The sequence below is a fragment of the Limulus polyphemus genome, unplaced genomic scaffold (assembly GCF_000517525.1).
Source record: "Limulus polyphemus unplaced genomic scaffold, Limulus_polyphemus-2.1.2 Scaffold2431, whole genome shotgun sequence".
In the NCBI taxonomy this organism is placed as follows: domain Eukaryota; kingdom Metazoa; phylum Arthropoda; class Merostomata; order Xiphosura; family Limulidae; genus Limulus; species Limulus polyphemus.
In genome coordinates this window covers 36,034-49,598 of record NW_013668041.1, presented here as the reverse complement: position 1 = coordinate 49,598, position 13,565 = coordinate 36,034, and the positions used below count along the sequence as shown (strand labels likewise).

The window sequence follows — 13,565 nt, the reverse complement described above, 5'->3', positions numbered from 1 at the left end:
TAGCTGTTCTGGTAGATACCGTTGTGGTTTGTAGCTGTTCTGGTAGATACCGTTGTGGTTTGTAGCTGTTCTGGTAGATACCGTTGTGGTTGGTAGCTGTTCTGGTAGATACCGTTGTGGTTGGTAGCTGTTCTGGTAGATACCGTTGTGGTTGGTAGCTGTTCTGGTAGATACCGTTGTGGTTGGTAGCTGTTCTGGTTGATAGCTGTTCTGGTAGATACCGTTGTGGTTGGTAGCTGTTCTGGTTGATAGGTATTCTGGTTGATAGTGTTGTGGTTGGTAGTTGTTCTGGTTGGTAGTGTTGTGATTTAGTAGTTGACACATGTTGATGAGTTAGGTGCTAGACATAACTAAATAATTGGATTTTATGAAACATCTTATCCAGAGAAGTAAATGTGGAGAAATTTTAACCGTTAGTTCTATTACAGGTCATTTAGTTTATTGTCAAACATTCTGTCCTACTGAGGATTGGAGGTTTAAATTGATGTGTTTGTTTTTAATTAGTTAAAATCCTATACTATTTTTGTAAACGTGGAAGATATTTTGGCCAATATGATATATTGGTTTTATCTAGTTTTTGATAGATTTTTGTATAGTATTTAGCTTTTCAGTCAGTAGTTGAGTTTTATTGTAAGAAATCTAGGCTTATTTCAGACACAACAGATCTTATGTACAGCAAATTATTGTAGCTAAAAAGCACATATTATGAGCTTCTAAAGTAAGCTGTGAATGTTCAATATGAAGTCCTTCTGTTTAGAGTAGTTATTACTATGCATCTGTGATGTTACAGAGAATAGTTAAAGCTCTATACAGTTTGTGTGCATCCTTGATTGAAAAGCTAGGTATATTTCAACTATTTATTGGTTTTTCACACTTTCATTTAACTTTACTTGGAAATTATATGTATTGATAGTCAGAGAAAATAAATTGAAACTTTATATTTAACAGAATATCCAGTCGACCAACTGGCAGTCTATGAGGTTTAAACCTCCACCTCCAAACAGCAGCATCGGCTGGAGGGTAGAGTTTCGACCAATGGAGGTGATGAAACGTGCTCCTATTAATAAATTGTCACTTTTATATATATATATATAATTCTTCGTATACTAAGAAATACAAACAGATGAGATTGTATATGGGTATTAGTTAATTACGTTTATAAATAGTAAGACATGGGACCATGTTTTAAAGGTGGCAAAGCATGATATGTTCCTAAGTATTAACACTATTGCCACGGGCATCCTTTACTGTGCATGTCATGATGTTTGAGTGACTTACATTCAAAATTTAGTTAAACTACTTTTTGTTTATGTTATGCCAATTAGTATAGTGTAAAATTAACTACTAATCCATATTTTGATAATATATAAGTTTTAACTTCTTAATTTTATAAGGCAATATTTAAAAAATCCAGAATTTCCCCTATTGTGAAAAATGTGACATTTTTGTCTAGGCATCCCCTCATATCTATTTTATTCTCCACCCCTCCATTAAGTATGAAATTTAACATAAATTACTCACTATAAAATTGTCATTGCTGAGACAAACCATAATTTTTATATCATTCAATTTTGTTTGGTTACACAACTATCAAATAGAAAATCAGACCCCTTGTGCCCACATCCTCTCTTTCAGGATTTGTTAATAGTTCTCTCTTACTTTTAATACTATATTATCCATAACGAATAGAAAACCAAGGTTTTCATCTATCAAATGACCTGTTATATTATGTTTTTTTCTGAATAGAGAATTGTCATTTTCTTTGTGAGTACAAGGTTTGTTTCCATGGGAAAGATAACTACTAGCTTGGATGAATTTGTAATGGCTATTGTTGCATAGCTAGAAAGCCAGAAAAATTGTCATAGTTAGGGGAAATTGTCTGCTTTTTGCATATTATTGTTCTATGTTCTTTGGTTCATTATTCAAATAATAAGAAAAAATAGTTAATGCATTATTACCATTACTATAAAAAAAAAAGTATGGTTAAGTGTCGTTGACAGTCAACAGGAAAGAAATGAAGACCTGGATAAGTACTTTATTTCTTGTTTTTCATATTTATTCGTTATATATATATTATTATAAAAGTAACTAAAATGTAAAAATAGGGATCTCTTTAGGTTAGTTAAAGTTAGATTAGATAAAATAAATAATAATAATAAAAATGTTTCATGAGGCACATACGCGAGCAGCTCAGAGTAGCTCGTAGGTAATGTAAGCTCCACATTCCCCAAGTAATTTACTATTTATAATGGCATGGACAGTAGTAGTTAGATGTGGTTCAAAGGACAATAAAACAATATAATTTAAGTATATGTATACTGTTACAAGTTTAAAGCTACTTAGGATAAACAAATGTAGTTTCATGTTACAATTTGAAGCCATTCTAGAAAGAAAAAAAAGGATAATTTTGATTGATTTCGATTTTTTTTTTGGTGGTTACGAGGTCGGTAAAATTGACCAACCTTGTATAGAGTTAGAGTAGTGAAATTAACAGATAAAATATAGTTTCACTGAAAACAAACATTTGAAATGTATTTATGGGTTTTTAAAGATTATGCAAATGAAATTTGAGATTTTTGAGATTAAGAAAAGTATTTTTAATCTTAACATGAAAATCACTTTGCACGCGGACTATTAAAAAAAATACTTTATATATTCACGGACAAACTTTTTGTAGTTTATTAAAAATACTTCACTAAAAAAATTGATTTTTTGTATGTGAAAGTCTTGTAATGTTTAGTAAAGTCTGTCAAATTTTGTGAATATATACATACTATATTAAAAGTTAGTAGTACCAAAACTATAAAGACTAAACGAGTACAAAGAGGTCACGTGGTTGGTCAAATCGACCGAGCCTATGTTGAGAGAGTTATAGTATTAAATCATGTTTGTCAAAAGTAAGGCATTAGATTGTGTTTGAGAACAGTAAGGTAATAGATCAAGATTTAAACACAGGACCATGTTTTTAAAAGTGGTAATGCATGGGATCATATTGTTGAAAAAAATATTTTATGAGCACAAGAAAACAAATATATCTGAGTATATGGCTTGTCTATATATCTATAAAGTAATTAGATAGTGGCTTATGTATATCTCAAAACATTATTTTATTATGGCTTATGTGTATAGGTTGGTAAACAACTTATTTAAGAGTTAATACTTGATAGGTTCACAGCTTAGTTATGAAATCTTTATAGTTGCTCTATCACACACAAAATTCTTAGGTTGTATTATATGATCATAGATATGCATATTGGAATATGGGATTTCTATAAGAATATTCTAATTAAGTACAAATAATTATAAACTCATGGTACTAAACCGTTAACCTACTAAATATCCAACTAACAACTCCTAACTTTGAATGACTAATAAGTAGTTTATCATTTATGTTCTTATTTAATATTGAATTGATTTTTATCTCAGGTCCAGCTAACAGAATTTGAGAATGCAGCATTTGTTGTATTTGTGGTACTTCTCACGAGAGTTATTCTTTCTTACCAGCTCAATTTTCTCATTCCTGTCTCAAAGGTATTTATTATGTAACTTTAATCAATGTCTTGCAGTATTCCTGTGTAATTATAGTCAATCCATCATCCCTCTAACATTAAAAAAATTATATCTAGAACAACCAAGGGTTTGTCGTCTGCCTATGTGGAACATAGATCATTCTGGGTCCCTGGATTTACAAGTTCAAATAAACTTACTATAAACATGAGCCATTATGTGTGTGTGTGAGTATCCATCACTTAGAGTTGGCTGGCTCTATTACTGTAATGATAACTGAAAACTATTCGTGGGCTATTTCATTTCAATATTTTTGCCTGATAAGGGGGATACAGTTAAGTAGGTCACATTTCCACTTTTTATAGACCTTTGGCTTTGAATTTAAATATACATCAATTAGTTATTACCTTCCTCAAAGCAGAGTATGCAATTAGCATCTAATGAGGTCATTAGGGATTTAATAACAAAAGAAGGAACATTATCTAACATTTTCGTTTTATACAGTTTTTGCTTCCTTAGTGGGTACCTTCAACTAGTCTTAGTAGAATTAAAATTGTAGGTAGAAAAAATTCTTAGTATTTCTTGTAGCTACACAATTTGATTCTATTGTAGGTAGATGAGAATCATAAAGAAGCTCAGAAGAAAGATGCCGTGAGGGGTAGCACCTTCTGGTTTCGAAGAGACGTTATGACATGTAAGTAATAATGTTTAATCACTATCGGTTGGTTACTAGTTACATGCTTTGACGTGTAAGTAATAATGTTTAATCACTATCGGTTGGTTACTAGTTACATGCTTTGACGTGTAAGTAATAATGTTTAATCACTATTGGTTGGTTACTAGTTACATGCATTGTCTCAATAACAAAGAAAACCTGATGTACACTGTAAATTCAAAATAAGAATTATAATTAATTTAAAAAATAAAGTTTAAAAAGCACAAAATATTAATTTGTTTTTTCCCCTGCAATTAGAGACTGTTGTTTTCCTCTTTAGTGGCATCTGGTGAGTCTCGGCTAATTCTTCTCATAAAGGAAGCCACCTGTGAGAAAACAGGCTTTAACTGCTAAGTGCCTTACATCTGGTGTAAACTGATATATGGAAAATTTAATAACTAACAGTATTGATAATTAAGAGCTTTGTTTCAAATAACCAGTAGCGTTGTATCGTAAAACCTGAAAGCTTTGTTTGAAAGAACTAGTGGTGGTACTAAACAATGTAGGATCTTTGTGTATGTACTTATTGTCTGGTATGTTGTCAGTGAAAGTGATAGTCCACCAGAAGCAGCTTGTATGAAATGTACTGTTCTTCTCTAAATGTTTTTTTATGTGCTTATTATATGGTATTTTGTTAATGAAGGTGATAGTCCACCAGAAGCAGCTTGTATGAAATGTAAAGCATCTGACCAGTCAGAATACATGAAAATGACCATTAATGAAATAATCAATGGAAAGGATAGTGGCTTTCCTGGACTAGTGCCTCTAATTAAGAAGTTTTTAAGCAGTGTTGATGTGGATGTTGACACTCAGTGCACAATACAACAATACTTGGGTCTCATGCAACGACGAGCTTCAGGTAAAATCTGTATCTTTGATTTTGTATCTTATATCTGATAATTGTCCAGTAGTGTTGAGGATGTGAACAAACAGACATCACTAGGTCTCAGTTAAGTATGACATATTATTATTTGAGCTTATCTGTTTGTTAAAATACAGATGTGGTGTTGCAAGTCTAAGAACATTAGTTGTTTGGAAATGTTATATTGAAACAGAAGTTGGAAAAGAACTGTCCTTTAGTTACTCTTTTTACAGGGTTAGTAATACTGGGAAAGCATTACTTGGGATTTTTCAAGTTTTAAAACAACTTTCAAAGATCTTAAGAGGGTATAAACTGGTAATAAATTGTAAAACTTACAACAAAATTTGTAATGACTAAATCTAATTGCTGCAAATGTTAGTCAAAACAAAGACAGATGTACTGATTCAACAGACTTGCTACAGAAATTGAATAAAATATTGTCCAATCAGAAACCATATTGATAGTTAGCCAAGTTAGTTTCATCAGAAAATGCACAAAGAAAAAATTTGCCAAATATATATATATATATGAAGAATAGCATTCCTAATTTTACATCATTTAGGCATGTCTTTCTATGCAGTATTTTAAACTGCAGCTGTTAATATTATGTATTTTACTTTCTTTGCAGTATTTTAAACTGCAGCTGTTAATATGATGTATTTTACTTTTTTTGCAGTATTTTAAACTGCAGCTGTTAATATGATGTATTTTACTTTCTATGTAGTATTTTAAACTGCAGCTGTTAATATGATGTATTTTACTTTCTATGTAGTATTTTAAACTGCAGCTGTTAATATGATGTATTTTACTTTCTATGTAGTGTTTTAAACTGCAGCTGTTAATATGATGCATTTTACTTTTTATGTAGTATTTTAAACTGCAGCTGTTAATATGATGTATTTTACTTTCTATGTAGTAGTTTAAACTGCAGCTGCTAAAGATATAATAAATTCAAGAATTTCTCTGTTAATACTAATTGACATTTTGGAATTTATTTGACTGGGTGTAGGTATTTGTTTATAAAATTTTGAGAGAATGTACATCTACATTTGTTATAACTAAAGGTATCTTAACATTGATTGAACACCTAAAGCATAATGTAAATTGATAACGATTTTCCCACCCTAAATGAAACAAAGTGGAGACGCTGTGTAACAAGGGTTTATGATAAAAGATGTATAGAATATTTTACTGAGGATTCATATAGATTACAGCTTGTTCTTCCCTTCCTAGGTGAGCTGATGACAACAGCACGATGGATTCGAGAGTATATCCACAACCATCCCATGTATCGTCAGGACTCTGTGGTAAGCCAGCAAATCAACTATGACCTTCTGAATACAGCTGACAAAATCCAGACCGGTGACCTTTTGTGCCCGGAGCTACTAGGAAGTTTTCAAAGTAAAACAAAAGATGACATACCAAATGCCATACAAAAAGCAGAAAATTGCTATGACCATGTTAACTCAGGTGGACAGTTAGAAGATTGTTACAGCCATTTGAACTGTGTTGAAGGAGAGAGTTGAATAGTACTTACAGTAGCAGAAGCAGTTTAAATTCATTACAGGGTTTATTTTTAATATAGGGCTTATGTTTATTACCTTTTATGAAAAGAAATTTCACCATTAATCATTTGTAAAAATAAGAATTATCACAGATCAACACTTTCTAAATAGAACATAATTGTGTAATCCTTGATATTTGAGACAAAGCATAATCAGTCCTTGTGCATTGTGTGCTAAAAGTATGATTTACTTTATTACAGAAATAAAATACATAAATTCCATCACACCCAGCCAAGTACGAAGTATCGTTTGTTTCAGATAAAACTGTGCTTGTTTTACATTACTTTGTTTTTTTGAAAACGGTGATTAAATGTAGAAAGCTTAAATATTTACAGGGTTTCCACACTTCCTAGACACTTGAAAGAGTCCGTTTTGTGTTTGATAACAGTGTGAGTGCAGTAGTCGAACATTGTCAGAAGTTATTGTACCTAATTTGAAATGTTTTACTTAACTAATTACATTTTTAATGTAATATTATTTTTATTTCTCTATTGAACTTGTATAATGGATTTACTTAAGTAAAAATAAATATGATATTGGCCTACTACTATTTGTTTTCATAAAATGGAAAATATTTTAAAATATGTATTTAATACAACTTGTATATGAATCCAAAGATAAAATGGTGGTAAAGGCAAGATGACTTCATATATATTATCTTTAATAATTATTATTACTGTTACTTCACTATCCCTTATGGATATTTCTGTTACTATTGTTGGATATTTCTGTTATTGTTGTCAAATTGGTTCTTCAATTAAAAAAAAAAAGGTAAATGATTTTTTAAAATTGATATAAATTTCTTTGCAAACAAGACTACATAATGGACTAAGCATAGAATGTAATATGTGGTTGTCTATTAGAAGGTGAAGGGTGAGTTTTATCGGTCTAAAATTAGTGATTAAATGTCATAAACTGCAGAACATTTGAATGTTGTTACAGGTTTCATGTATGACTGTACGTTCAAGTCGTTTTTCTATTTGTTCTTAAGCATAAAATTCTCTTTCAGTTCATTATCAGAACTTCATCTACAACAGGTAAGAAGAAATGACACTTATGTGTTATATTGTGTGTTTGTTTACATATAAAACAAGCCAAAAGTGTTGAGATACGTGAATAGTAACTGTGTAATTCTTATGTTGATAGAGTATATCCAGTCTCGTTACAATGAAATATTGTAATTATATAATGTGATTAAGGTAACTACAATTTTTTGCTAATCTTTTAAAGTAAAAGATGTTTTTCTTCTCCACAAAAATCTGCCCAGATGTATAATGTTTTACACAATTTGATTGTAGTTTACAGTGTTATCATTACACTACAATTAATCATTAAATGTTTTTTGTATGGAAGTGTGGGAATCCCAATAATTGAATCTCTTTATCCTCTAAATAATAAAGCTTTAGGGACCAAAATACTCAGTCATTCCCAAAACTATAAACAAACATCTGTCTGAACAGAATAGTACAATTCATTAATGTGGTTTTTGGAAGGTATTAAACACTACAATTCTAATTTTCATTTCCTTCATTGGTGAAAACAATTGTTTTAAGATTTACATTCTCACACGCATAGTGATTTTCAGCAATTTCCAAGTTACACTATGTGATGATGTATAACACTTAGTTGCATTCAGTTCCTTGCTCAACTTGGTATAGTGAAGAAAAAAATCAGCATCTTAGTTTTGCATGGACTGGAATTGTTACAATTCATGAAACAATAGCTAACTTGTGTTAATTGAATATTCATAGGGACAATCTTCAGCAGGCATGTCGGAATTAATTTAGAGCTGTGGATGTTGTATGAATTGGAATTATTAATGTGTAGGTTGTGGCAAATATTCCCTGTTGTCGAAGGTGAATAATATCCAATATAGTTATACACACATTTATTAAAACAGAAGTAAGACAGTATATCCACCACCCTACAGACAAATGTTATGACTTGCGAAATAGTAAAAAATATGAAGTTCTAATAATTGGAGGCAGAATTTACATTATCAATTTGAGCAAAATCCTGAAGTAAGGTATAAACTATAGTCACTGCACAAAATCTGCAATAACGTTGGGATCTACAGGCTTGATGCTGCAGTTTAGGTTTGATAAGTACTTTAAAAGAAGAAATGTGTTATATTTATAAGGAAATATTGATTAACATTTCACAGAAATTGTCAAGTATTTGAAAAATAAATAATGTGTATAAGCTGTACAATTCAGAAGCAAAAGGGACTTAAGATAATGTTGTACTTCTAATTGGCTAATCTGATTCTTCTGTGTGGACATTATCTAGGCAGATCAATTTTATTCTTGAATATGGCTTCACTTGGAAACAATACACTTCACAAGTACTGAAACATTTATAAACTTAAATGATGATAAGAAATGGCTACGTGCACTTATAAGAAAATCGGAGCTAGATACTTCCAAATCTAAATATTTCCCAGTGATCTGTACTTAACATTCAAGATTAAAGTGTTCAACTATTAAAATATAAGAATCCTAAAACCCCACTAAACAACACTAAGAGCAATGGAAAGAAAGATGCTAAAGATCAAACTACAGGATAAAATTCTGTGTTTGGAGACATCTCCAGAACACATCGCTCGATTAAAAGAATGGCAGAGATCAAGAGGTAGACCACACAGAAGATGGCATGATGACATCACATGGCAGCAGATAGACAGACTTGGATGTCTTTGGCAGAGGGCTATGCCTTGCAGTGGGCAGACACAGACTGGAATGAAGAATCCTATAGTAAGTGGTGAACAGCACTAACTGTTAAGAATAATTATCATAGTATTATTATATTATCTTATTCATATAAGTGATACACATTTCAGATATGGCCCTAATATTGTCTGGAAACTCATTGTTCCTGTGAAGAAAATATATTATCTCCTAACATGTCAATTCTAAGGTCATAATTCCCAGCAGGAATCGTATGCATTGTGAACTTATTCTGGTTATATCAATAAACCGCTGATCATAAAAACAATTCTTCTTATTGGCCTTGATGTTGCATAAACCACAATGCCATCCAACAATACAATAGGTTTCATTTGTAGATGACAGTTTTCATCATGAAAGGAAGCTTCCTCCCATTTTCTTAATAAACAGTCCACCAGTAGCTCCTGTCAAAACCCAACTTATGACAGTCCACTATCTTCAGCTACCATTTGTAGTTCCTGTTTAAACCTCCAACTTATGACAGTCCACCATGTTCAGCTATCACTGGTAGCTCCTGTCAAAACCTATAATTATATACTTTTTAAACTATTGTTTCCTGTGAATGCATCCACACTTAATATCATACTTTTAATTTTCTATAGATATGAAGTTGATCCAGATTTAAACTTGATCTGATTGTTTTTACAGTGTCTGTTTTTAATGTTCCACTGGTGTAAGATGTAACGAGGATGCTTAATACAAAGTTGATCTGATTGTTTTTACGGTGTCCTTGATATTCTACTGGTATGAGATGTAAAGAGGATATTTAATACAAACTGGATTTGATTGTTTTTGATGTAAAGAAGATAGTAAATACAAATTATATGTTTGGTGTTGGTAAAAGCTATAGTTACTTAAGCTGTAAGAATATTAAAGTTTTCAACAGGAGTGTACATTTCATTCTTTATTTTGTATGTGCATGTAAAAAATTTTTAGATTGCTGAATTTAAAAGTGTGTGTGTATATACACACACACACACACACACACACACTGATATAGAGCAAGCATCAGTGTGGCAGAAAGTATGTAATACTGCTGAAATAAACTAATACAGCTGTGTGTGCTATTGTTGCCCAGAAACATTTCTTCTTATTTTCAGTCTGTTACTTTAATTAATCTTTGATTTTCAGATCTTTGTGATTGTAACAGCATTAAGAAAATAAAACAGTAGACATTGTGTACTTCTGAATTTATTTAAACAGGTATGATTAAAGTAGTATACAAACATTATACATTCATAACTCGCATGAATTAGAGACAAACTATTACCTATACTGCACAGCTCAAGGAACTGTAATCAACAAACTGATCTTCATGACTTGAAGACACTGTAAGCCACATACTTAAAATTATTGAATAAAGACAGGTTATAACCTAAAAGCCAACCATGATTAAAATCACAATATGGAAACTTTCATAAACAGCAGTTTATGGTCAAAGACCTTAGGCTAACGAGTACTAAAAAATGTATTACTGGAAATGAAATGGGTTTCTCACATGTACAACACAGAATGGCTTCAATAAACTATGGAGACTGACCAACACACACTGGGTTTCTGACATGCTACAGGTCACTGAAAAAAGCTACCAGAAATGAACTGAGCTTCAAATGTGTTACCCAAACTGATCTACACACCACTAAACTATGCTTAAAAGAAAAAAAGGAATGGGGACTGGACAATGAGCTTCAGGCTTACAACTGAAATGAAAACTCCTTTTGGCATGAGATGAAGACCAGACAACATACTACATGAGTTTTATATAGAGACTGGCTATCACACATTACTGGGTTTCAGATGTGTTACATAGACTGATTATAACCCACAATCACTAAATACGAGTGCTGAATTACAATTGAACTATCATATTAATGGGTAATTTGTCTAAGAAAATGGCTATTAATCATTGTTTAATCTTGAGACTGAAATCTTTGAAAATAGTGGCTGGAAATATATATGAGAAACTGAAGCCTATTTTTGTAATGGTAAGTAACTCCAATGTAAAGGACAATGCAAAGTCTTTAGCCTAACAACCATCTTTTTTTCTTGATATGTAAAATATAATGTGGTGAAGTTGACTGATAAAGTTATCTTTCACTCAGACTAAACAGTGGTTATTGTCTGATTACTTGGTATTTAACATGTAGAAATGACAGATGCTATTTAAGTTATTAGAGGAGATTAATAGTAGTAGAAAAGTAATAACAGTATTAAAAAGAAAAATGCACAATGATAAAGTAAACAATAAAAGTAGTTGCTATCAGGCAGTTGCTTCCTTGTCATATGGTGGTTTGGAATTAGTAATACCTGAAGTGTGCACTGACAAATGTGCTACGACAGGATTCTATAATTGGAGGAAAGAGAGCCTGGGCTAAGGTCCTCTTGCATGTAAATCAGATCAGTTGAAATTTCTGTAATGTATACAGAGGATTAATTAATTAATTTAATTAGAATGATTTACATATGTTAGTGCAGTGTAATGTTATCACAAACGTGAAATATCCGTCAGTCGCACATATATTACTATAACTCTATGCGAATGACGAAAATTACCGTTTTATTGTGATTCATGACAACTCAGTTTTATCTGCGAGTCAGAAAACTGTAACTGAGCTGATCCTGTATAGTTAATGGGTTAATATATGTTAATGCAGTGGAATGCTATCACAAACATAAAACATGACACTAGTGGTTACAGAATGATTTATGTATGTTAATGTAGTGGAACATTATCACAACATGAATCATGACTTTAGTGGTAACGGAATTTTTTATAGATATGTTAATGCAGTGGAGCGTTATCACAAAAATGAACCATGACACTAGTGGTTACAGAATGATTTATGTATGTTAATGTAGTGGAACATTATCACAACATGAATCATGACTTTAGTGGTAACGGAATTTTTTATAGATATGTTAATGCAGTGGAGCGTTATCACAAAAATGAACCATGACACTAGTGGTAACAATGATTTATGCATGTTAATGCAGTGGAATGTTATCACAAATGGGAACCATGACACTAGTGGTAACGGAATGATTTATGTACGTTAATGCAGTGGAGCGTTATCACAAATGGGAACCATGACACTAGTGGTAATAGAATGTTTTGCATACATTAATGCAGTGGAACGTTATCACAAATGTGATCATGACACTAGTAGTAACACCTTTATATTTAGCTTCCCTACCATTTGACATAACACTGCTGCTATGCATGGGCTAGAGAGATACATCATGATGGAGACTGTTAAATGATGTACAGCTAGAGGCCACATTTTGAAGAAATTTGCATCTTGTGCTGACATGCAACAGTATCATTGTTACAATAGCTGTGAAACTACCACTTGTGATCAGGCCCCACTCCTAAGAAAAGAAACAGTAAAGATTCTGAAAGCTAACATCACTTAAAACACCCTTACCCAAGAGTTGAGCAGAACTTCTCTAGTTATCTATTATTTTAAACTCACACATTTTTAAAATACAATTCCATTCACCCTAACTTACCAGAAACTTGTTCTAAAATTACTGTTTTTTCATTCTGATATAACAAACATTTTAGTAATCAAGTACATTATAATGCACCAAGGAAGACAGTTAGGCATCCTCAAATGCAGATGTTTGTATAAATCAAACTTTAAAAGTGTCCTAAAATTACTATACTGCTGATTTTACAACTAAAAGGATTTTATTTTATTTGATACATACAAAAAGAGTAAACCAATTTGAGTAGGCTACCACATAGCAGTGACTATAAAGCAAAAAATTGGTACATAAAAAAGGGTTCACCTCCAAAGGCTAAAAAATCCTGATGATGCTAAGCAAATGGAAAGCTATTGACTGGCAGCCATAGAAAACGATTATTGGACAACACAGACAATAGGTGCAGTAGAAGAACATTTAGATGAGCTTTTTTTTTTTTGTCAGAAAAAATCTACCAAAGATAATATAACTGGCTGGCAAGATCTATTCCCTGATGACCATGCCATACTTGAAAGCAAATAGAAAGGAAGTGGGGCTCTAATGAAAAGTTTAAAGCCAAATAACATGGACTAAATGAATCAATATCATCTGGCCATGAAGGAGTGAAAATGGTGAAGTGGAAACCAGTTCTTCAGAAAAATGTAAAAAGACTCTAATGTACTAGACTTTAGGTGTAATTGCAGTTACAACTTTATTTCTAGACC

General features: G+C 31.7%; 1 protein-coding gene across 2 annotated transcripts in view; it reads left to right on the top strand.

The window, feature by feature from the left end:
- LOC106466937 (glutamate--cysteine ligase catalytic subunit-like) overlaps window positions 1-6,879 on the top strand; it is a 31,898-nt gene extending 25,019 nt beyond the window's left edge. For both annotated transcript variants that reach the window (XM_013927255.2, XM_022395035.1), the window contains 5 exons: window positions 949-1,041; window positions 3,427-3,531; window positions 4,120-4,201; window positions 4,866-5,081; window positions 6,318-6,879. In XM_013927255.2, the coding sequence (XP_013782709.1) occupies window positions 949-1,041; window positions 3,427-3,531; window positions 4,120-4,201; window positions 4,866-5,081; window positions 6,318-6,610 (789 nt within the window). In that variant the 3' untranslated portion in view covers window positions 6,611-6,879. The remainder of the gene's footprint in view (window positions 1-948; window positions 1,042-3,426; window positions 3,532-4,119; window positions 4,202-4,865; window positions 5,082-6,317) is intronic.
- The last annotated feature ends 6,686 nt before the right edge of the window (window positions 6,880-13,565 follow it).